The sequence below is a fragment of the Protopterus annectens genome, chromosome 5.part0 (genome assembly GCF_019279795.1).
Source record: "Protopterus annectens isolate FY-2018-M chromosome 5.part0, PAN1.0, whole genome shotgun sequence".
Classification (NCBI taxonomy): domain Eukaryota; kingdom Metazoa; phylum Chordata; order Ceratodontiformes; family Protopteridae; genus Protopterus; species Protopterus annectens.
In genome coordinates this window covers 140,597,505-140,620,071 of record NC_056735.1, presented here as the reverse complement: position 1 = coordinate 140,620,071, position 22,567 = coordinate 140,597,505, and the positions used below count along the sequence as shown (strand labels likewise).

Sequence of the window (22,567 nt, the reverse complement as noted above, 5' to 3'; positions counted from 1 at the left end):
GTGAGACAATGCTCTCTCTGAAGAAATGGCCGCAGAGAAGGATTTGTTAAGTTCCTTAATCAAATCCCTCTAGAGCCTTGTGAAGTGTGCCAAATAATTCAGCGACCAAAGAGCAAAGGTTGCTGAAGCATAAACATGCTTCCTAAATCTGTCCACTGCCTTAGACTTCCTGTGGGGGGGTTGGACAGAGGAACTCTGTTCTGCTAGTTCCTTCTTTGTGGCTACCACTATGACTATGGCATCAACTAGTACTCCCTTGCTCCAGAACTCTCTGACTTTTGGTGGTGCCAGGATCCTATCTAGTCTCTCAGGAATCAGCTCAATACAGTCAGGATAATTCCACTCCATCAAGAGACCAGATCAATGAGCTCGTCAGTGGGTGGAGTCACCCAAGAGGTAAATGGGCCATCTCCAAAAGCCTCCAGGAATACTGACTCCTCTTGGGAAGGGTTATCGGTAGACCAACCACTCTTCTACTTTAGAAGTTCTAGAATGTCTCCAAAAGAGAGGTCATCAGGTGGTGATCTTGGGGAACCTTCCCCCTCATCAAAATCAGTATCCTCTGTGGCAGACTCTTGTGGAGAGTCTAAGTGGCTCCTCTTGCACTTTTTTTCTTCCTGGGAACTTCTTCAGTGGGATGCTCCAGAGAAGTATCAGAGGAAATTAATATACCCTGCTAGGTATCCTGGTGACTTATATGATTTGGTTGTCCCCATGGCACAGGAAGATGAGGCTCTAGATGCAGAGATGAATGGGGCTGGGAAGTCGGAGCCGAGGAAAGTGGAGAGGTCCAGACTCTAGGAGCAGAGAAAGCTCTCTCCACTACACTGACAGCAGAATGCCACAGAGAGAAAGACACCAAAGGCTCCAAGAAGACATGCTTCTGGACTTTTTATTTATTTATTTATTTACTTTATGTTTATTTACTGGGACAGTCTGACTGGGTGGGTATCCCATTTTCAGATGAGGCCCGAGGAGGGGTGTCCACTAGTTACAGCAAAAACATAATCTAAGAAACTACAATCATAGGATGAGACAACAAAAATAACTCCACAGAGAATACATAATATAAGAAAACAAAAACTTAAGTTGAGACCTTTAAAAAAGTCACATAAGTTACAAAAATACATATGTAATACAAGAACAATACAAAGCATATGATGAGATGATCAACTTTAGCTCCTTTGTTTAATAATACTCATAAATGTGATATGAAGAACATAATACAATTAGAGAAACAACATCACACTTATGCACAAATAACATTATCATAGTTAGAGAAACATAGTTATATATATGTCTTAGTGGTTAAAAAAGTAGGAGTAAGAGATTTAAGGGTAGTTTAGTAAATTCCAGATATTACTGGAATTTCTGAAGAAGGATTAAATACAGACAGTGTTCAGTCAGGATTCAGACAAGAGCAAAGCCAGGGGTTAGATAGGTGGGACTTAAGAAGGGTTTTAAATTTTTTGGGGGGGTTAGCAGTGGTTAGTATATGTTGGGGGGGTCATCCATGTCCTGGAGATGCAAGTGGAGTAGAGACAATCTCTACAGAAGTTGATGGCCTTACTGACTTGTAACAGAAGCTTGTCAGGAGATCTGAGCTGCCTTGTTTTAGATTGGGTTTTAAGTATGTCTCGAATAGCTGGGCATTTTTCAGGTTGATATACTATGTTGTGTGCTATTATAAGTTGGGTGAATGTTAGAAGGTTAGTTAATTCCAACCAGTTTAGTTGTTGTAAGGCATGGCAGTGATGTGATCTATATGGGGAGTTATTAGCAAATCTAGCAACCTTGTTATAGCAAGTGTCTAGTTTAGCTAGACTGGTTTTCTTCTGGTTGGTGATGATGGCAGAGGCATAGAAGAGGGGACGGTAAATGAGTCCTGGCAATAGACTGTCTAGTGAAATATGGTTTAGATCTGTATTTATGTGTACTTTCTTTATAACAGTTGCCAGATGTTTATTGAATTTCAAGTTGTTATCAATTATGATGCCAAGTAGCTTACTGTGTGATACTGGTTCAGTCTTGGTGTTATTAACTGAATGGTGGTCAGAGGGCTTATTATTTGAGAAGATCATCAGTTTTGTCTTACTGGGATTCATGATTAAGTGAGAGTTAGCAAGCCAGGACTCTACCGCAGAGAAAGCAAGCTGTTTTTTTTCCTTGATGTTTAGCAGGGGGGGGGGGGGCTGCACAGATGAGTGTGGTGTCATCAGCATATTGTATGATTGTGGCCATGTTTGTAGCAGAGTGGAGCTTGTTAGTAAAGATATTGAATAGGAGTGGACCTAAAAGTGAGCCCTGAGGAACCCTATTGTAACAAGCCATGTAGGAGAGAATTAATTTTCAATAACCAAGCCAAAGTACCCAGGAAAGGACAAGCCAGCACTAAAAAAGTCCAACGTTTTAATACAGTCAGATGAACCAGTAACACACATTCATTAATTTTGCCATTTTACGGCTTGATGACAGTCTGATAAGTAGTCACGGAACCACTGAAGAGCAGAGTGGCTTAGTTTAAGGGACAGGAGTTCATGTAGAAGTTTTTGAGGGGAGACTGTATCAAAGGCTTGGAACATGTCTAGAAATATTGAGGAGACTAGTCGTCCATTATTTCTAATGTGTTTGATGGTATCTGTAAAGCTTAACAGAGCGGTACTGGTGCTGTGGTTAGGTTGAAACCTATGTTGGGTGTTAGAACATTATTAGAGAGTAGGTGATTCATAAGTTGGGACTGAATACATTTTTCTAAGATTTTGGATAAGCCATCAGGTTGCAGCTCGATGTAATAATCAGCAGCCAGCTTAAGCACAAGTCCGTAAGTGAACGAGCCACACCACTTAGTAATGTTAAACCACTATTTATTCCAATAAATCACACATAAAAACAGGTTGAGTGCTTTCGTCCCTCTAATGTGAGGACTTCATCAGAACTATGTAAAAACATTTGAATCTTGCTTGAATACAGTATACTCTACAACTAATTAACTAATTGAGACTCTCGTTCATAAAATTCTGCTCCATTGATTTCTTAAAGGGCCAGTCCACCATTTGAACCTCTGAAAACAAACAAAATACTAAATGTATCCAACCTTAATTCTAAAATTGTGTCACTATACATTTTTTAATATCACTAAAAATGTTGTTGAACAGTTACTTGGAAACATTTTGAAGATACTATGCAAAAATTAGTTAAATAAATTATTATTGTTAAATTAAGAAGTCAAATAAAAGCAAACTGAATAAAATTCCCTTGAATGAGTTTTAAATTCAATGGGTTAAAATACTTTTTAAATATTTTCATTAAGTTCCATTACTCAGTCCACAATTTATAAAATTGCTTTCCTTGGATAAATATACCTAAATACACAATGTTTGTTTGTTGGGGCTTCATTAATCTACAACTGTTGTGCTCTCAGTTTAAGGATGGGGAGTATAGATAAGCTCTCATTACAGCCTAGTGAAACCGTGGCATTAAGTTTAATTTGTTAGCATAGCTCTCTCCTTTGCAAATCTAGCTTCCACCATCCTCCTTCTTGAGTTTCTTGGTATGATATCTAGGATACCAAATTTGAATGTCGTGAAACCTTGACAATTCAGAGAATCTTTAACAATGGATTATTAATATTGCCCCTGGAAATGGCATACAGATGTTCATATATCATTACCTATATAATAAAATTCATATCGATGACAAATAGCTATATAAACTATCCCCCTAGTGGTACAATTACCTTCCTTATACCTAATATTCATAGCTAAACTGCATAAGGTGATCCCATTTCCTTCCATAATACAACTACATTGATTGCATAACCCGCACCTGCTAGTACCCTGGGTAAGGGTGATTCAAACTTTTTTGATGTGTTCAAACAAACATTTTATATTTCTTCCTGTCTTATACACAAAATTAGGTGCTGACCCTAGTGTGACAAAAATTTTGGGGTTACTTTTAAAGATAACACAAATTTTGCTAATAATGTCCTTAATGTCTCTAATACAACCCCCACACAGGACCACCATATTTTGCCTATAGGGTATGTTCTCATCTCTAGACTCCTTGTGAAATGCTATTACGGCATCTCCTAATAGAGGCTTAAATCTGATCCTCTATCCTTCTAACATTTCTTCACTAATTCTTAAGAGAAAATCTTGGGGGTAATCTCTTTCTAAAAACATTTGATTCACAAAGCCAAGTTCTAATTTAAAATTTATAAAATTAAAATGTATCCTAGCTGCCCGAACTACATGGCCTTTAAACATGCTCTTTTTAGTGTGTTTCGGGTGGCAACTGTGGTAGTCGAAATAACTATTAGGAAAGGTTGATTTTCTGAAAACCTTAGAGGCAAAAACTTCTTCTTCTTTGGTGCCTTTATATAAAGTAACATCCAAATAATCTATACCTTTGTCAGTGTGAGTATATGTGAAATTTAAAAAATGGACAAATACTGTCGATACAGCCCATAAAATCATCTTTTTCCTGTCCCTTGACTTTCCAAATAATAAATATATCATCTAAGAAATGTAAATACATTACCCAATGTTTACAATTAGATGTAAAAACATGTCTCCTCTCCCATGACCACATAACTATGTTTGCATACATGGGGGCACAACTAGCCCCCATTGCTACTCCTTTTGTTTGTCTGAAATATTCCCCTTCAAAATTAATAAAATTGTTCTGTAAAACTAGTTCCAAATCTGCAAACTAAAATTAATTAATGTATTATTAAGACTTGCCAATTTGTTGATAGCTTCATAAAACATTTCTAAACCTTCTTGGTGGGGTATACATGTGAATAAATCACATCTACAGTGCAGAAACTACAGTTTTCACTATACCATTCTTGTTTGATCTTGGAAAGGAAATCCCAGGAATCATTCAATACATATTCAATTGGTTTGAGGACATCTTTCACCATTCTGTCTATAAAACCCCCTAGTGAGAAAGTAGTACTACTATGTGCCAATGCTATTAATCTATGGGAGGGATAAAGAATATTCTTGTGAACTTTAGTGATGCTGAAGACTGTGGGGATGTCAGGGTGTTCATTTATTAAAAACTTATACATGTCTTCTAATATAGCACCTGGACATAGGGCATCCTCCACAAATAATTGAAGTTTCCTATGTGCAACTGTGACTTCGTTCCTTGAAGCCACTTGGTATTCTTGCTCATCATGTAATAATTTCAACATTTTTCTACTGTAATCCATCTTATCAACCAAAACAACCCCACCCCCTTGTCTAGTTTCATAATTTTCAGTTTGTGATTTGTTCTTAGTTCCTTCATTAGTTTATACTCCTCTTTTGTTAATTTTTTAAATTTCTGTTTATGCTCTTTGACTGCTGTATAAATTTCTGAAGAACAAATCTTGTCAAATGTAGGTATGATGGGGTGTAAGGGGGGGCTGAAAATACTTTTCCCTACTTAAATTTGCTGATCCTCCATCCATTCCAAGAACCCTGTTATCTATCTCTTCAAAAAGAATTTGAAAACTGTGTTTCCTGATAAATTAAATTCTGTACGAAAGTCCACTATATCTGTCTTTTGCGAGGGTACAAATTTGAATCTTTTTTTGAAAAGTGAAAAGAGGGTAGTATTAATCTTAATATCAATGCAATTATAGATGTTGAAACCATAAAAAGACAACATTTTGCATTCAAATGCCAATAAAATCTGTGACTCACTGTACTTGTGATACATTTCTAATAATGAATCACGTTTTTTCCTGTAATTCCTCTCTGTCTGGCCTCTCTCTCGGTATCCTCTCTCTCTCTCTTGGGCTGTTTGGTTGACATAAAAAAATGTCTCTGCCTATTTATATTCCTAATTCTTTCAGACCGTCTGAAGAGGGGGATAGTTAGCATTGTATTTAATACTTTCTCCCCTTGTCTATTCTGCATAACATCTATTAATTTCTGTCTGTGACAATTCTTGGCATGTATTATTCCTATTAGATCCTTCCCTATGGCAGTGTACCCCACCTACGCCCTCACTTTCTGTACTGGATCCCTGGTTGTTTAAATAAGTTTTGGGAAAAGGGTAGGCTGAGTGTTGAGAATGCTCTTTTAAATCTTTTAAAAACTTCTTTTGTTTATTTTCCAAATTTGCTTTAACTTGTTTATCAATTCTACTAAAAATAATTTCATATTTATTTATGTTGGATTCAAACAAAATATCATTCATAATATCACAGTTCAACACATTAACCTCATTTATTAAACTATTAATCCTAGCATTATTCAGTTTTATAATAAAATGCATGAGCTCAGTCCCATGTCTGTCAAACTTGTCTGTGAGCTCCACCAATTCAGCCTGTTATTACATCTGTTCGGTAACTTGTACATTCTTAAACTTTTAGGTACACTTTTCACCTTTATACTCTGTGCTAAAAATCCATTATTACATTGCAAGTTCCATATTTTAGTTAATTTAAGTTCAAGTTCATTCAACATAGTGTTCCAGTTCTTATACAGAGGTTGTTTTGGAGAAACTGCTGTATTAAATGAAAAATTTGTCTCCTTGCCAACCCAATCTGGAAATTAGAAATTCCAGTCACCATTCTGCCTCCTTGCTGGTGTAAATGGTTGTCTGATCTGTTGTTCTGTATGTGATGTAAAAGAAACCTGCTCTGAGACATTAGCGAAATCTCCTTGATTCAAAACTTTCTCTGAATTCATACTGAAGTTATTCCTTACTTCCTGCATTTTGAAGGGGAATATTTCAGACAAACAAAAGGAGTAGCAATGGGGGCTAGCTTGTGCCCCCATTTATGCAAACTTAGTTACGTGGTCATAGGAGAGGAGACATATTTTACATCTGATTATAAACAACACTGGCTGATGCATTTATGTTTCTTGGATGATATATTTATTATTTGCAAAGGCAAGGGACAGGAAAAGATTATTTTATGGGCTATTTCAATAGTATTTGTTTGTTTTTTATTCACATAAACTCATGCTAACAAAAGTATAAATTATTTAGATGTTACTTTATATAAGGACACCAAAGAAGAAGTTTTAGCCTCTAAGGTTTTCAGAAAATCAACCTTTTTCAGTAGTTATTTGGACTACCACAGTATCACCCAAAACACACTAAACCGAACATCTTTAAAGGCCAAGTAGTTCAGGCAGCTACAATGTGTTCTAATTTTATACACTTTAAATTAGAACTTGGCTTTTTGATTCAAATGTTTTTAGAAAGAGGTTACCCCCAAGAACTTCTTTTCAGAATTGGTGAAGAAATGTTAGAAGGATGGGGGACCAGATTTAAGCCTCTATTAGGAGACACCATAATAGCATTTCACAAGGAGTCTTGAGATGAGAACACGACCTATAGGCATAGCATGGTGACCCCATATGGGGGTTGTGCTGGAGACATTAAGGACATTCCTAGCAAAAATTGGGTTATCATTAAAAGTAATCCTAAAATTGTTGACTCACTAGGATCAGCACCTAATTTTGTGTACAAGACAGGAAGAAATTTAAAATTTTTGTTTGAATCTCCCTCACCCATGGGTACTTCCAGGTGCGGGTCATGCAAACAATGGAGTTATATTATGGAAGGAAATGGGGACACCTTATGCAGTTTAGCTATGAATATTAATTTTAAAGAAGGTAATTGTACCACTAGGGGGATAGTTTATATAGCTATTTGTCAGTGATGTGAATTTTTATACAGGTAAAACCTAGAGGCAACTGAGGAAATGGATATATGAACATCTGTACGCCATTTTCAGGGGCAGTATTAATAATGCAATGTTCAAGCATTCTCTGAATTTTCAAGGTTTCAAGAGATTCAAATTTAGTATCTTAGATATCATACAAAGAAACTCAACAGGATGATGGTGGGAGTTTGATTTAGAAAGTAGAGAGCTATGTTAGCAACTTAAACATAATGTCACAGTTTCACCAGGACTTAATGAGAACTTATCTATACTCCCCATCCTTAAACTGAGAGCACAACAGTTGTAGATTAATGAAGCCCCAGCAAACGAACATTGCATATTTAGGTATATTCATCCAAGGAAACACATTTTATGAAGGGTGGGCTGAGTAATGGAACTTGATGAAAATATTTTAAAAGATATCTTAACCTATTGAATTTAAAACTCATTCAAGGGCATTGTATTCAGTTCATTTTTTATTTAACTTCTTAATTTAATACTAATAATTTATTTAATTAATTTTTGCACAGTATCTTCAAAATGTTTCCAAGTAACTATTCAAAAACATTTTTAGTGATTTTTTTAGTAATCATTTTTAGACTGTCCTTGTCCCACTCCCACCTAAGCTACTCCCTCTCCTCCTCCCTCTCCCCTCTCAGCTCTCATACTTTATCACAACTACTCATTTAAGGTCTTTATGATATTCTACCAGCCCTGAATTTCTCTCTGATGGTAACTGTTAGACAGAATCTAACTTTTTATATTATATTTTATATACTTAATATGTACCATGCTGTTTAAACTCTCAATATTACTCTTGTATTCTAACATGTTGATTTATAAGTTGTATTGTGTTTCTCCTGTATATATACACTTGTATGTTAATATTGTACGATGTTTTGTTTTTGTATCTGTTTATCTGTGGAGATTTTCTCCTCGCGTCTGCTGAAAAAGGGTTCTGCTGTCCAGTCGGACTAACCTGGTTAACAAATGTCAAATAAATAAATAGTGATTTTAAAAAATGTGTAATGACAGAATTTTAGAAATATGACTGGATACATTTAGTATTTTGTTTGTTTTCAAAGGTTTAAATGGTGGACTGCCCCTTTAAGAAATCAACAGAACAGAATTTTATGCATGAGAGTTAGTATCAATTAGTTAGTTGGTCGTAGAGTATACTGTATTCAAGCAAGATTCAAATGTTTTTACATGGTTCTGATGAAGTCCCCACATTAGATGGACAAAAGCGCTAGACCTGTTTTTATGTGTGATTTACTGGAATAAATAGTGGTTCAACATTACTAACTGGTGTGGCTCATTCACCTACTGACTTATGTTTAAGCTGGCTGCTGATTATCACACCGAGCTGGATGGTTTATTAGTCTGGAGTGGGGTTACATTAGTACGCTGTTGGTTCTGTAGATTTTGGATAAAGGTGGCAGGATTGCAAGTGGGCTGTAGTTAAAAAGGTTTATACAGGTTACCCCCTTTTATAGGGCTATTATATAGGAAGTTTTCCAGATTTGGGGAACTTGATGCGCAGTTATGGAGCAATTAATCAATATAGTCATTGGATAAGCTATGACGTCAGCAGCTAACTTAAAGACAGTCAGTAGGCAGTTTGTCAGCAGCAATGGTACTAGATTTAAGTTTGTGGAGCATTCTTTTTATAGTAATAGTTTGAATGGGCTTAAAAGAAAAATTGTTGAATGTTTCATTGGGCACAGTAGAGATTTTTAGCAGCATAGTGCTATTTGTTTTGGTTAGGTTTAGAATGGAACTGGTGAAGCAGGTACAGAATTGAGTGGCTATACTATCTAGTTTATTTGTGGTGGAGGGAGTTGTGGTTACAGATTTGCCTGGCTTTAAGACCTGATTCATAGTTGCCCAGATTTCTTTTTGATTGTTTTGGTATTTTTGTTGGGTTGCTAAGTAGTATAATTCTTTGCCATTTTTTACCTGTTTTTTTTTTTATTTATTTCTTAGTTGCTGATAATAGTTTAGTGTGGCCAGGCTTTTACTGGACTGATATTATGGCCATACTTTATCTCTGGTTTTAAGAAGGATTCTTTGGTTACCCATGGGGCATAGTTTGCCTTTGTTCTTATAGTTCTAAGGGGGGGGGGGGGATTGGCTGTTTAGTATGTTCAAGAAAATATAATTGAAGTATGATACTGCAGTGTCTAATGGTAGTGAAGATGGGGGCGGCGGGTCCAGTCACATTGTTTTGATATGAAGGTTTGGGAGGAGAAGTTTTTTTCTGTTACGTATGTGTCTAAATATAGTGCTTTTAGAGGAATATAGATTTTGTCAGAGGAGGTAGGTGGATAGGTGGTCGCTTAAGCTATCTGGGAGGCAACGTGACTGACTATAAAGTGATGATTTATTGGATAAGGTCCAATCCAATACTGAGTGTCTACTGTTTCTTTTTTATCTACTCAGGTTGGGGGTTTTATTAACTGGGAGAATGTGTGTAAGTTTATGAAGTTTGTGGAACTTTCTGAGGTGCAGGTTAGGCAGTCTAAGTTGAAGTCACCCATAACAATGGTTTCCTGTGGAAAGATTGTAAATGACCAGTGAAGGAAATCTTCAATTAAGGTGGGGTCATTGCCAGTAGGAATGTACATTGCTATGATGATTATGAATTTGTTGGGGTTTAATTCTAGTCTAGAAAACAGCATCTCAGCTTTATTTCGTTTTGGTGTTTGTAAGTCCAGGTATTCGAGTTTTAGTGTGTCTTTCTATATTATTGCTATACCTCCTCGTCTATTTAATCTGTCTAATTTATGGTTGTTGTAGCCTTGGTGTAGAATCTCACTGTTAATTGAGGGTTTGAGCCAGGTTTCAGTTAGGACTGCTATGTCTGGGGAGTAGAGAGAGAGGGATGCATGCAATTCATGAATTTTATTTGAAAAGCTCCTAAGGTTCATGTTTAGGAACAGTAGGTCTGATTTTGTAAGGACAAAGTTGATATTAATATGAGTGTTAAGGGGGTTTGTCATGGCCATTTTTTGTTGATTGACTTTGGGGCCTGGGTTTGAGTGGACATCGCCATTAAGCTTAATTGTTGATATTAGGTTTATTATTAAGTCAGGGTAATTAAGTACATGTTTGGTTTGTTTGTGAGGCGGCAAGGGTGGAGGGTGACTGGGTATGTATTTGCATGTGAATCATTCTACTGTGCTGGAGTTGAATAGGCTTGATGCTATATTAAAATGTGTAATTTTACTGAAGTGTAATGTGGAGATAGAAATGGTGGTGGGTGGATGGACTTGAAGAAAGTTGATGTTGGTAGGATCTAATGACAGACAATAAGAGAAAAAAATTTGGAGGGTAATGTGTATAGAAGCATATGGTATAACTAGTAGGAGCCAAGTAAAATATAGTTCAAGTATTTTGAATATGAACTTCTAGATTACCCCGCTGGCAGTGGCGTGAGAACCATGAGTGGCAACAACTGCACACTGTCAGACTTCTTAACAATGACAACTTCTATGAGCTAGAAGTAATAAACCATCTTAACTGAAAGGGCTGTTAAAAATATGTACTAACATCTCTAAAAGAACATAACATTCATGTGGAAATAACTAGCTTCTCACCTTCTTATTTCTCAGGAAGCAATGTCCTTATTATACTGAATAATGCTATTTAAATTTCTTGAAGCAAATTTACTGCATTATATTCAATGGTTTAAAATAGCAAATGCATTACAGGGAATTGGATTAGATATTACAACTTCACTGAAATCCTTTTTTAATAAAATTACTTCAGATAAATTATGCTGTTGATACATCACAATATTCTGACAGGACATATAAAACTATGGCATGTTTGCCTATCTGATCAAAGAGCTGCAGTATCTAGAGAATGGAGAATGTATTGGAGAAAGCAGCAGGTAACCAGGTGTTCTCTGTAGACCATTCTCCAGGACGACACTTACTTGTTCTCCATATCAAAGACATGTGTGTCCTAATAAAGACGTTCCTCGTGAGATCCTGAGAATATATGAAAATAGTCTTGCAAAGCCAGATGTAGAATTCTTTAAATCATCAGAATTTGTATAAGGCTAATTCAGCTGCTGTCATGATATTTACACCTACAGATATATCTTCAGTTTGGCCCATTCTAAATCAAATCACAGAGTACGAATCCTTTCGAATTCAAGGATACAACATACATGAAAAAGGAAATTAACAACAGCTGCAACGACTAAAATGAGAGTCAATGTTATCTGTGTTGGGAATTGACAACCTTAAAAAAATGTGCTATGGACACAAAGTAAGAATGAGATCGGTTGTTGCAATGAGTCACACAAACAAAAACCAACAATCTGAAAAAATGAAGTAGCCGGTAACAGACACAAGGCCTGCTAATGTAAGCACCACCATGAAAACCTACAGATCTCTCCTTTCCAGAGCACATCAATTGAGCCAGACTACCTGAGGAAGGAGTCACAACTAAACCATCTAATGCCAAATATCCAAGGGGCAGAGATTTCTCAGAGAATTTTGGAGTTGACTCCAAAACTTTGGACCTGGCATCAATACTATGGCTCCAAGAGTCATCCTGCTCCAACCTGCTTGGCTCCGGTCCACCCAGAGACACCACCAGAGTTGAAGATACCATGAGCTTCAGATCTGATGTGGATGACTCCGGAATCTTTGGGTCTGACTGCTCTGAAACCAAAGGTTGGATTGGAGAAGGACCCAGTATTGGTGGAGTATTACTAACAAAGGTGCCCAGTTCCGATGGGATCACAGCCAAAAGAAACCCCATTTCAATTTGCATGAGGAGGAACTTCCTCATCATCCTGTCCACATCGGCTTTGATCAGACATCTGGAGGAATGAGTGGAAGATGCTGTCAACAGTGGTCTTGAATGATGATGTCTAGGAGACCTATCCAAGAAAGGAGAAGGGAGGCAAGAGGAAACTGGGCCCAGGACCAATGGTGGTAATTGAATCAGAGGTCGGATCTGAACCCAACAGTTGAAAAATGAATGAAAATGACAACATCAGATCTGTCTTTTCCAACAAAGATATTTAAAATTAACACCGTGGCTACAGGTTCAAATGGAGGTCTCATCAAAACCTGAAGAATAGTAATGTCCTAGGGCAGAAGGGGGTCCCTGAAGAAAGGCCAAAGGAGAAAACTGCCCCTTAAGAAGTCTTTAGATGATTTCAAAGAAGGAATGGGAGTTTGAATTTCTCCTGTGTGAAAGCTGGAAATGGCCATCAACTAGACATTAATTGTAGAATAGCTACCTCCATTATAAAAAAAAGACCAGCCAGAAAATCCAAAATAGTAGTAAGAGGAGCTGAGAAGGGATCTATATCCCTGCTGATCTCCCAAATAGAAAATCCCTTCCACTTACACCTGTATACTTTTCTGGTAGACAGTCTCTGTAAGGTGATCAAAATGTGTACAACCTGTGACAAAAGCCTGGATTTTCTAACTATCACAGGAACTGGAAAAACATGCTGTTAAGTTGAAGGCTTCGATGTCCAGGTGAGATGTCCCAGAAAGGTTCAAGAGAAGTTCTTGAGATGATTTCACCACCCACGGTGAGTGGATGAGATTAGACCAAAGAAAGGGAAACCACACCTGCTGAGGCCAAAAGAGGGCAATGAGGGTCACCATATCCTTGCTCCACATTGACTTTTTGCAGAAACGTTGGTATGAGAGGATTGAGAGGACAAACATAAAGAACAGCTAGGGGCTAATGTGGATCAGAGCATCCCTTGGCGACTCCCACTCTTGGGTGGATCAGGTCAATGTAATTACTGTGTTGGAGGGGGTGGCAAATAAATTGCAGCAAAGTCAGCTGCAGCAGTTGAAAATCTGTTCCACCACTGATGGGTTGAGGGATCAGTCTTGAGGTAGAAGAATAGATCTGCTCAACTTGTCTGCCAATACACTGGACTTTCCCAGAATGTCTGCTGCTTTCAGAAAGTGGAAAGAAACTTTGGCATGAGAGGGCTTTTGATGGGAGAGTACTGACAATGCCTGATGTCAAAGGGTGTGAATTCTCAGTTCAGATAATCTGGCTATCTGCAGCTCGGTATCTAGATGTGCTCTGGTGAACTCTGTCATTTGGACTAGTTGTAATTTTGACTTTGTGAGGCTGGCAGTTCTTCCCAACTGGGAAAAAGGTACAGCAAAGAGTCTCTGGCTTATATAAGAAGATTCCTGGTGGAAGCAGTCACTATCCACTTGTCTAGATATGGGAAGATTTGCAGCTCCTGAAGTCTGAGATGAGCTGCGACCACACCATGCATTTGGTGGGCAGTGCTCTGAACCGGAAGTGACTGGCTACAAGCCAAAAGCAGAAAAACCTCCTTGAGTATCTGTCTATTTTTATATGGTAGTACATGCCCTAGAGGTCTATCAAGCACATCCAGTCGCCCTTCCTCCATAGTGGTAGGGTGGGCTGTATTGTGACCATCTGGAATTGTGCCTGTTTTACATACTGATTCAGGTGACTGAGATCCAGAATGGGTCTGAGGCATACCTCTCAACCTCTTGGCACAAAAAATATGGACAAAGCCAAAAATAATGGTGGCACAAAGACCCAAAAATTGGGACAATTTTTAAATATTGCTCTTATAAACTTAGAAAGTTGCTAGAATAAAAGGTCTTGTGCTATCATGCATTTTCTGAAGGACATGAAATCTGAAACTCAAAAGCATGTCATTATTTAGTGAATTAATTCCTCAGAGATTTGCTACAACAATCCAGAAAATCACAAATTTTATGAGGAACAGAACAAAAATATGAGGCGAAAATCTGGACAGTTGAGAGGTATGGTGAGGTTCCAGTTTTTTTAGTACCAAAAAGAATTTTGAACAGACTCCAGAACAGTGTCAGTCAAGTGAGACCTCCTGGATGACCTGCTTGTCTAGCAGCTTTTTTATTTCCTGCACTGCTGCCTTCTTTTGTATGGGTAGGAGATTGGGAAGTTTTCTTGAATAATCGAGATGACAAAGAAGGGAAATTGTATAGCCTCTGGTTATTATTCTCTGCACCAGTACATCTTGGATGATGGCTGTCCAGACCATGGGTTGCAGATACAAGCACACCCCTCCCCCCAACTGCCACCAGAGTGCAGCAATTGGGCAACCATTCAGAAGTGCTGAAAAGGCCTGTTGGAGAAGGGACCCCAAAAGCCCTGTTTCACAGTCCACCTCTGCCATGGGCACAACACCCATTATGTTTATTCCTCCCGTCTGGGGAGGCCAGTCACTAGAAGAGTCCAGGGGAAAAGCCTTGAGACTTGCAGAGCCATAATTTATCTAATTTTTGGTTTCTAGAGAAGGTCTGTTAAGAGGTAGAAAAGCATATCCCAAAGGCAGACATGGTCTTTCCATCTTGTTCGCTTCTAGACAGTGCCTCTTTAATGGCATAAATGAAGGCTGTCTTGAAATGTTCTGTAAAGTCACAGAGATGCATCCATGCATGCTGGCAAACAGCTATTTTCGTGCCTGATGCTCTTGACATGCCACTGGTTGCATTAGAAAAAAGGCACATGGACATATTTGGTGAAGTTGGCAATGGGAGAACCCCCAGCTGGACCTGAATCCTCAAGAACATCCTCATCATTCTGTCAATGTCAACCTCAGAACGTGTGATGGAGGAGTACATTGGTCTCAAAGATAAATCTATGGTCAAGGGCCTTGACCCCCTCTGAAAGGCTCTATCCTGCAAGAAAGTTGATGTAAACCTGGTGTTAACAGATTCTGGAGTGGGTCTGAGACCTGGGAATGGAGGATTTGGAGGTCTAACCCTGATAGGATCTGGTGCTGAGGATGGATCCAGCAGCTTGGAATTCATAGGCGCAGGAACAGATGGAGCCAATCTGTCTGGGGAACACTTACTGAAAGAGTCTTTTACTTTCTGTTTCTCCTTCTCCTGTTCCTTGTCCTTCTCTTTCTCCTTATCCTTAGATTTCTCCCCTTTGTTTTTTTTCAGAGGCCTTCTTTTATGAAAGGGAAGAAGATGAAGATGACTGGGATGAGGGAACTTCTTCCACTGTAGCAGGGAGAAGTCCCTTGAGTACAAGTTTAGAGCACCTGTCCATTAAAGCTCTGGCCCGAAGGCAATGGGCATCTTAGTTAGGGATTTTATGCCTACAACAGATACATTTCTTAAAGCCATATGGCTTACCTGACATCCTGACACTAAAAGACAAACCAAAACACCAACAACAGCAAACTGGTAGAAACAATAAACAACCCTACCTGGTACCTAGCAACAAAACTACCTGTAGAAAAAAAGCTATTTAGCCAATAGTCTATCTAGACATCCGGTCCTAACAGCTACCTGAAGTAAAAAGGAAAACTCTGGAAACAACACTCTTTCAAGAGGGTACTGCAGAAAGTTTTGTTTTTTTTGGGATAATAGGGAAGGATAGAATGTGAAAACAGGAAAATTAGTGAGGAAAAAAACATAAAAGATAAAAAAGGGAATTAAAACTCTTATCTGAGCCCAAAAGCCTTCCAAAAACACTGAGCCAATAAATCTATGTATATCTCTCAAGCATACCTTATTACAAAGAAAGTTCTTCATTTTGGGTCTTAAAATGCCTATGTTCCTCAAAATTCCACATTGAAAGGGTGTGCCACACATTCAGTGTTAGGACTTTTTTAACTGATATCTATGGTAAGTAGTACTGAATCATATTCATTCATCAAAATAACTTTCTATAAGTATAAATTAGCACATTATAACCATGATGTGAGCTTCCTAGTGGAAGCTGTTAGCAAGCTGTTAGTAGGTGTTCCACATTTTGCCCATTTGTTCCATATTATAACAGATAGTGTTCCTCATTTTGGAAACAGAAGGTTGAGAGCTATGGATCTGTGTCTGTAACAACTGAGTGTCAAATGAGATCTGAGGTAATTCAGTGCTAAGAGGGGGGGGGTAAAGGGAGGAGCCTGAGCTTTGGATCCAAAGTCTGGGAGTTGCCAAAGTCATATCCATTTGGATCTGAAGACCTATACATTGAGGACAGATGGAAGAGACAACATCAGATCTGGAAGTAGACACTTTGTGAAAACTCTTAGAGCAGTGGATAGATCAAAGAGTATCGCAAAGAACTGATAATGTGATCCAGTCACATAAAACCTTAAAAAATCTGAAGTCTTTATTAACAAAAATGTTATAATAAGCATCTTTTAAATCTAAGTTTACAAAAAATTCATATAAGGAAGAAGGTGCAAGAGATTGTGAAGTGAAAGAATTTTGAACTTGGGCACTAACACAAACTGATTAAGGCAAGAAAGGTCCAAAACTGGTCTCCGTACATTTTCTTTCTTTGGCAGTACAAACATTCATGAATAAAAACCTCTTCCCAAATGGGAAGGAGGAACTCTTTCTATTACCCACTGATAAAGCATTTGCTGTAGGACAGCAGGGAACAGAGGGGTTTGGTCTGGGGGGGGGGGGGGTTGGATAATTCCCTGGAAAGGAGGGATTTCTTCCCACTGCCATTTGTAACCCTGCTGAATCAGTTTCAGAACCCAGTTGCCTAAAATGATCAGTTGGCAGCGAGAAATGGAGATTCAGACTTTCTGGGGAAGGCATAAGGGACTGCCATTGTGAGAGTGGGTGGCAAGTTCCCTTACACAGTCATTCTTACTTATTTGACTGTTTTTTGTTGTGGGTTCCTACTTTCTTTTTGGAACTTCCCTGCCACTCCTTTTTAAATGTCTACTTACCAGCATTTTGCTGAGACTGATTGCTTTGTTTCTTGCCAAAATCAGACAAAGAAGCAGAAAAACCCTTGGAAAATTAAGAGAAGGTGTGCTGAAAATACGAGAGATTCCCTATATCAGCTTACTCCTCTCATCACATTTTGACAACCTCTATAGCAGACGGTCCAAAAACAAAATCTCTTTCCAAATGTGAATTTAAAATCTATTTTTTTACATCCTCTGGGAAGTTCTAAGAACACAGCCAAGCAAACCTCCTCAACACAGTACCACTGGCAATAACCCCGGATGTAGTAAACATTGAGAAGTGACCTGAGAATCGTAAGAAACCAATCCACACAAAGCAGATTTTTCCTCACAGGAGGGAATGGATAAAACATTCCTCATGATTTCACAATTAGTCAGAATAAACATATGAGCCTGATAATTCAAAATTCTAAAAATTAAAGTTGCAGAAGCATGCAGTTTTTCCCCAAACTTGTCAATTGTTTTACCACCCTTGTCAAAAGAGAAAGGATTAGAATTAACAAAATGTTTGGCAACAGCTGGAATAACTAAAGCTGGAACTGCTGGGTCAGGTTTAGGATGAGCGTATAAAAATCTGAAAGGATGAAGAGCTTTATACATTCTATCTGCTTTCTTAGGTGCAGTAGACTGGTTATTAGGGAAACCACTGGCTGTAACAAGCACATCCTCCAGTGGAGACAGTACTGAGGGGATGGGAGGAGGTTCTGAGAATTCCAGTTGTAACAATTCATAGTATTTTTTGAGGGACTAAGAAACCTCAATGTTCTCCCACTGAAAACACTGGCAAATTCTGGAAATAGTCCCAGAGAAAGAGAATCATTAGCAGGGAGATTCAGATAACATGCTCTCCTCTGAGTCTGAATTTGAAATTCCTAAGCCAGACTAAATAAAGTACTCCTGTTCAGTGAAACTGATGCAGTAGTAGATATATGTTTAGATTTCTGTTTTTCTTTCTTACAGGAAAGTTGGCGCAAACAGGATTATTAATGGCAGCAACAGCTTCTCCAGAAAAGGAAACTGCATTCTGGTTAAGCAGGGACAGCTTCCCTACCCCTTCTCCCAAAACCAACAACAGTGGATTTATCTTGCCCTCTGAGGGGACTCCAACAGTCTCAGAGTATGTGCTTTACTCCTGGTTTATAGTGGCTGTATGGACAGCACCACAGGGCTCTGGGGAAAAAGATGAATGGTCTGAGGAACCAGCTTTTGCCAGAGGAGAGTCATCCACATACAGCTGAGGCAAACTGCTAGACTGCTGTGATGGCAAAGGTTGTTTAGTTAACTTTTTTCTTTTTGTGACTAGAAGAAGGACCGTATATGGTACCAGTAGTTTGTTCCATGGTCAAGTCAAGAATGGTACTTCTTTCCTAGGGAAACTAAGCAGCACGAGGTGGTAAAATTTAAAAAGAAGCAAAAATTAAATTTTCCCAGCAAAAGCACAGTAAATGCTTTAAAAATCAACCTATACATGGTAAGAATGATAGCAAGCTGGATGAAAGATGGAACTCACACAGTGCAAGTTGCAGGTACCTCATCACAAAGTATGGAATTGACCAGCAGTGTCCCTTTAGGCTTGGTGCTGAGAACTTTCCCTTTTGGTATATACTTCTCATATCTCCAAGCACAGAACCAGGACCTCTGGCTAATAAAGCCTGCAGATTACTGCAAATGGGAAGTTGTCGTTAAGTCATCTTCTGACAATCAAACACTCTATAATGAACTCTCACTATTAAACTGTTGGTGTACTAAAAATGGAAAAACACACCAAGAGATGCTTAGTAACTAAAGACGACTCCAACTAATAAAAAAACAAAACACCAACAGATAGTAGTCTCAAATCCCCAAAGAAGGTACTAAAAATAGGCTGAAACTAAATGTTAAGAGTACATGTCATCACTCTTGTAGACAAACCCTTCTCCTCATTATACTGCATAGATAACACACCACTTAAAAATGAAAATGTAGTCAGGGACTTAGGAACATGGATTGATAACTCCTTTGCTTGCGTCCATCATGTGACAATGATGGTTCTTTTATTTAGCACAGCTAACTGCCTATTATATAAGATGCAAGATTATTTTACCCCAAAACTTCTGTAAACTTGGATGCTCACTACTTAAAACAGTGGCACTTCCAATGTCACAAGACACATAAAACATTTTTGCAAGGGGCAAGCACCCCCTCCATACCCTGTACCCCTGATATAACCCTTTGCTTGCTCCTGAGGTAAGCAAGCATCTGGCTTCTGAGGGCAACAGAACACTCAGTAAGGGACTGCTGTGATAAGTTACCATGTGAGTTAGCACTCTGACCTTCTTAATTCATAAGTACTCCCATATGGAGAGCTCTCGGTGAATCATGAGTTGTGGTTCAACCATTAGTGATAAATATATATTTTTGAAATTAGGTTTTTGTCTTTTAATCTACCAGCCATTTACCCAAAGGAAAATACAGAACTGGCTAGTTGCTAAACATTCAGTTCAAAATAGGCTACTGATTATTACATAAAAAATGACAGAAAGAGGTTAGCAGTTCACAAGAAACGAATAATATAATTTCCAATCAGATATAAATAAGTGTGAAAAAAGACAAAATTCTTTCCAAAATATAGAAATTGAATTATTTATAAAGATTAGGAAAATGAATTAATGCAGCTAATTCCTGTCTCAGTTTGAAGAAAATGGAGAACGCTGAGACAGAAAAATTATCTACTTCCAAAGTAATGGAACTGTCAAAAAAAAATCTTCCATACCTATTGCCTATTTCAACAATCAAATGCAAATTAAAACGTTTCACAACAGTTCTGAATCACACTAATGCAATAACATTTATGCTACAAAAATGAAAAGAAATATCATGATTGTGAAAAGCAGAGAGAGAAATGCCCTCTCCTCTTTTGAAGAGGGGTTTGGCAGTTGCACAGTCATAGGTTAAAGCACAGTTCTCACTAGTCCCTCCCAAGATATCAAAAGCACACAAGCATTACTTGTATCATGATATGGACATTTTTTCTGAAATACATGCTTGAACAAGATAATTCTGAGCATTGCGGGTTTAGGAAGCCATTTTCTCATGTTTTGCTTTCAGTACAACTGAGTAATGACCCAGAATTCATTAATAGGTTAGCGGGGATACAATAGGACTGCCCGTGATAAAAAAAACAAAACAAAAAAAAAAAAAAAACACCTATACTTAATTTTTTGTCTCTATGATCCTATGACAACTGTCCTTTGTAAAGAAACCTTTGCATTTTTGCTTAGACCCACCTGTATCACTATATCAAAAGGCAATGTTTCAGTTGTACATATATAGACTTAGACTACCTCATAACAACGGGGAGGCAAAGGGGCAAAGTCAGGGGCATTTTTTAAATATTACTCCAGTTAATTTAAAAAGTTAATAGAGCAACATGTTTTGAATCAACATGCATTTTCTGAACAATGAGCATGAAGCTCTAATGACTAGTACAAATAACTGAATGTAATTCTCAGTAATTTACCAGAAAATCATAGGGGAAGGGCAAAAATATGAGGCAAAATCAGAGATAGTTTACAAAATTCTGGACAGTTGAGAGTCATGATGATGCAGCACTTTGTGTTCCTCCGTCAGAGTTCATCGTCCTCCAGTTTATTTCCTGGCTTGGTTGCCTTCTGTGCAGAGTCTGCATATCCACTCTGTGATTTAATGGCTTTTTGATGGGTACACTAGTCTGTTCCCCTATTCCAAACACATGCCATAGTTGAGCTGCTTTATCAAATGAAACAAATATCAAATGTAGTATAAGCACTAAAGCATTATATTTCTTAAAGCATTTTCTCAAGAGAAACGAAAAAAAAAATAGATGCGGCTTTTATTACCTGCATACCTACATTATAGATATTACCGTTGTTCCTGAACTGCTGGAACAGTCCTTCTCCATATCTCGAAGACACAGGCTTTCCCAAAGCTGAGATATAATCTAAAAACAAAGTGTATCATTTGCATGGTATGTAACATGCCATATCAAGTAGTCCTATATAGTGTCAGGAAAGTCCTGGTTATAAGGAACTGTAACAGTTCAGATTTTATTTATTTTTTATTTTATTTCATAAGTTATTAAAAGTTTAAAACAACAAAATATCATTATCTGCAAAAGGTAATGCTATCAACAAGTACAATATAACAGCTACCACACTGAAACGTATAGTAATATATAACAATAATTCTTATTCAAAAAACAGAGTCATATAGATATGCAAATAACTTTGACAAAACCATCTGCTAAACTCAAATGGCTGAAATAAAAGTGTATATGGATAGCTAGATTGCAACCAACAGTTATTCTTAGTGATACTCCAAATGACAGCAGCCCAGCATTCCAGAACATCCAATTACAACCAAAGTGAGCTGAATACCAAAGCACCAGGGGTGTAGTAAAATAATTTATTGTTAAGCACTTTCACTTATAAAATGTAAGACGTCATCAGAACATTTTTGAAAACAAACAAAGCCATTTTATAACTTCCTAGGCTATCACAGGATCTAAATAGCCCAATCGTACCCAAAGCATCAAGATAACACACACCCAAATTCTTTTTTAAAGTCATACCCCACAAATTCATAATATGCAAAGCAAAATAGGTACAAGTTTATAAACAAGATCCATGCACTAAAAATGTGTACAAATATAAAAGTCAAACATATATAAATGGAATGAATTATCACATGAACTCTATACCTAAAGCTTTGCTGCTCGCATTTTTGAGACCAGAGTGGAGAACTGATGTCTAATTTTAACTGCCAGTAAAGCTCCCTATATTCAATCCTAGTCTCCTGTGGTCTGACTCTTATATCGTTTATGACCTGATCTAAGACAAAAAACTTAAAACCACTGCTGATGCAAATCTTAGTATGTCAATATAGGGCATTAGTATTAGTCTTATGTTCAATATCACAACTATGTTCATATAGGCACTTCTTCAAAGTGCGCTCAGTTTTGCCTATATGAAAATTGGGGGAGGCTTGACAACAAGCCAAATAAATTACCCCTTTACTGTTACAATTTTAATAATTCCTGGACTTGCTATTCATCTCCCTAGCTTCCAAATAAACTTGCTCTGTGTTATACATAAATTTAAATGGGTGGCAAGCTCCTCACTTAAAAGTACCAAGAATCATGG

The 22,567-nt window shown here is 37.8% G+C and overlaps 1 protein-coding gene across 1 annotated transcript in view; it reads right to left on the bottom strand.

Annotated features, from left to right (window-relative positions):
• Positions 1-22,567, bottom strand: part of VWA3B (von Willebrand factor A domain containing 3B) — a 2,054,405-nt gene that overhangs the window by 1,919,133 nt on the left and 112,705 nt on the right. Inside the window, exon 2 of the mRNA XM_044071813.1 lies at positions 21,278-21,366. Coding sequence (XP_043927748.1) covers positions 21,278-21,366 — 89 coding nt within the window. The remainder of the gene's footprint in view (positions 1-21,277; positions 21,367-22,567) is intronic.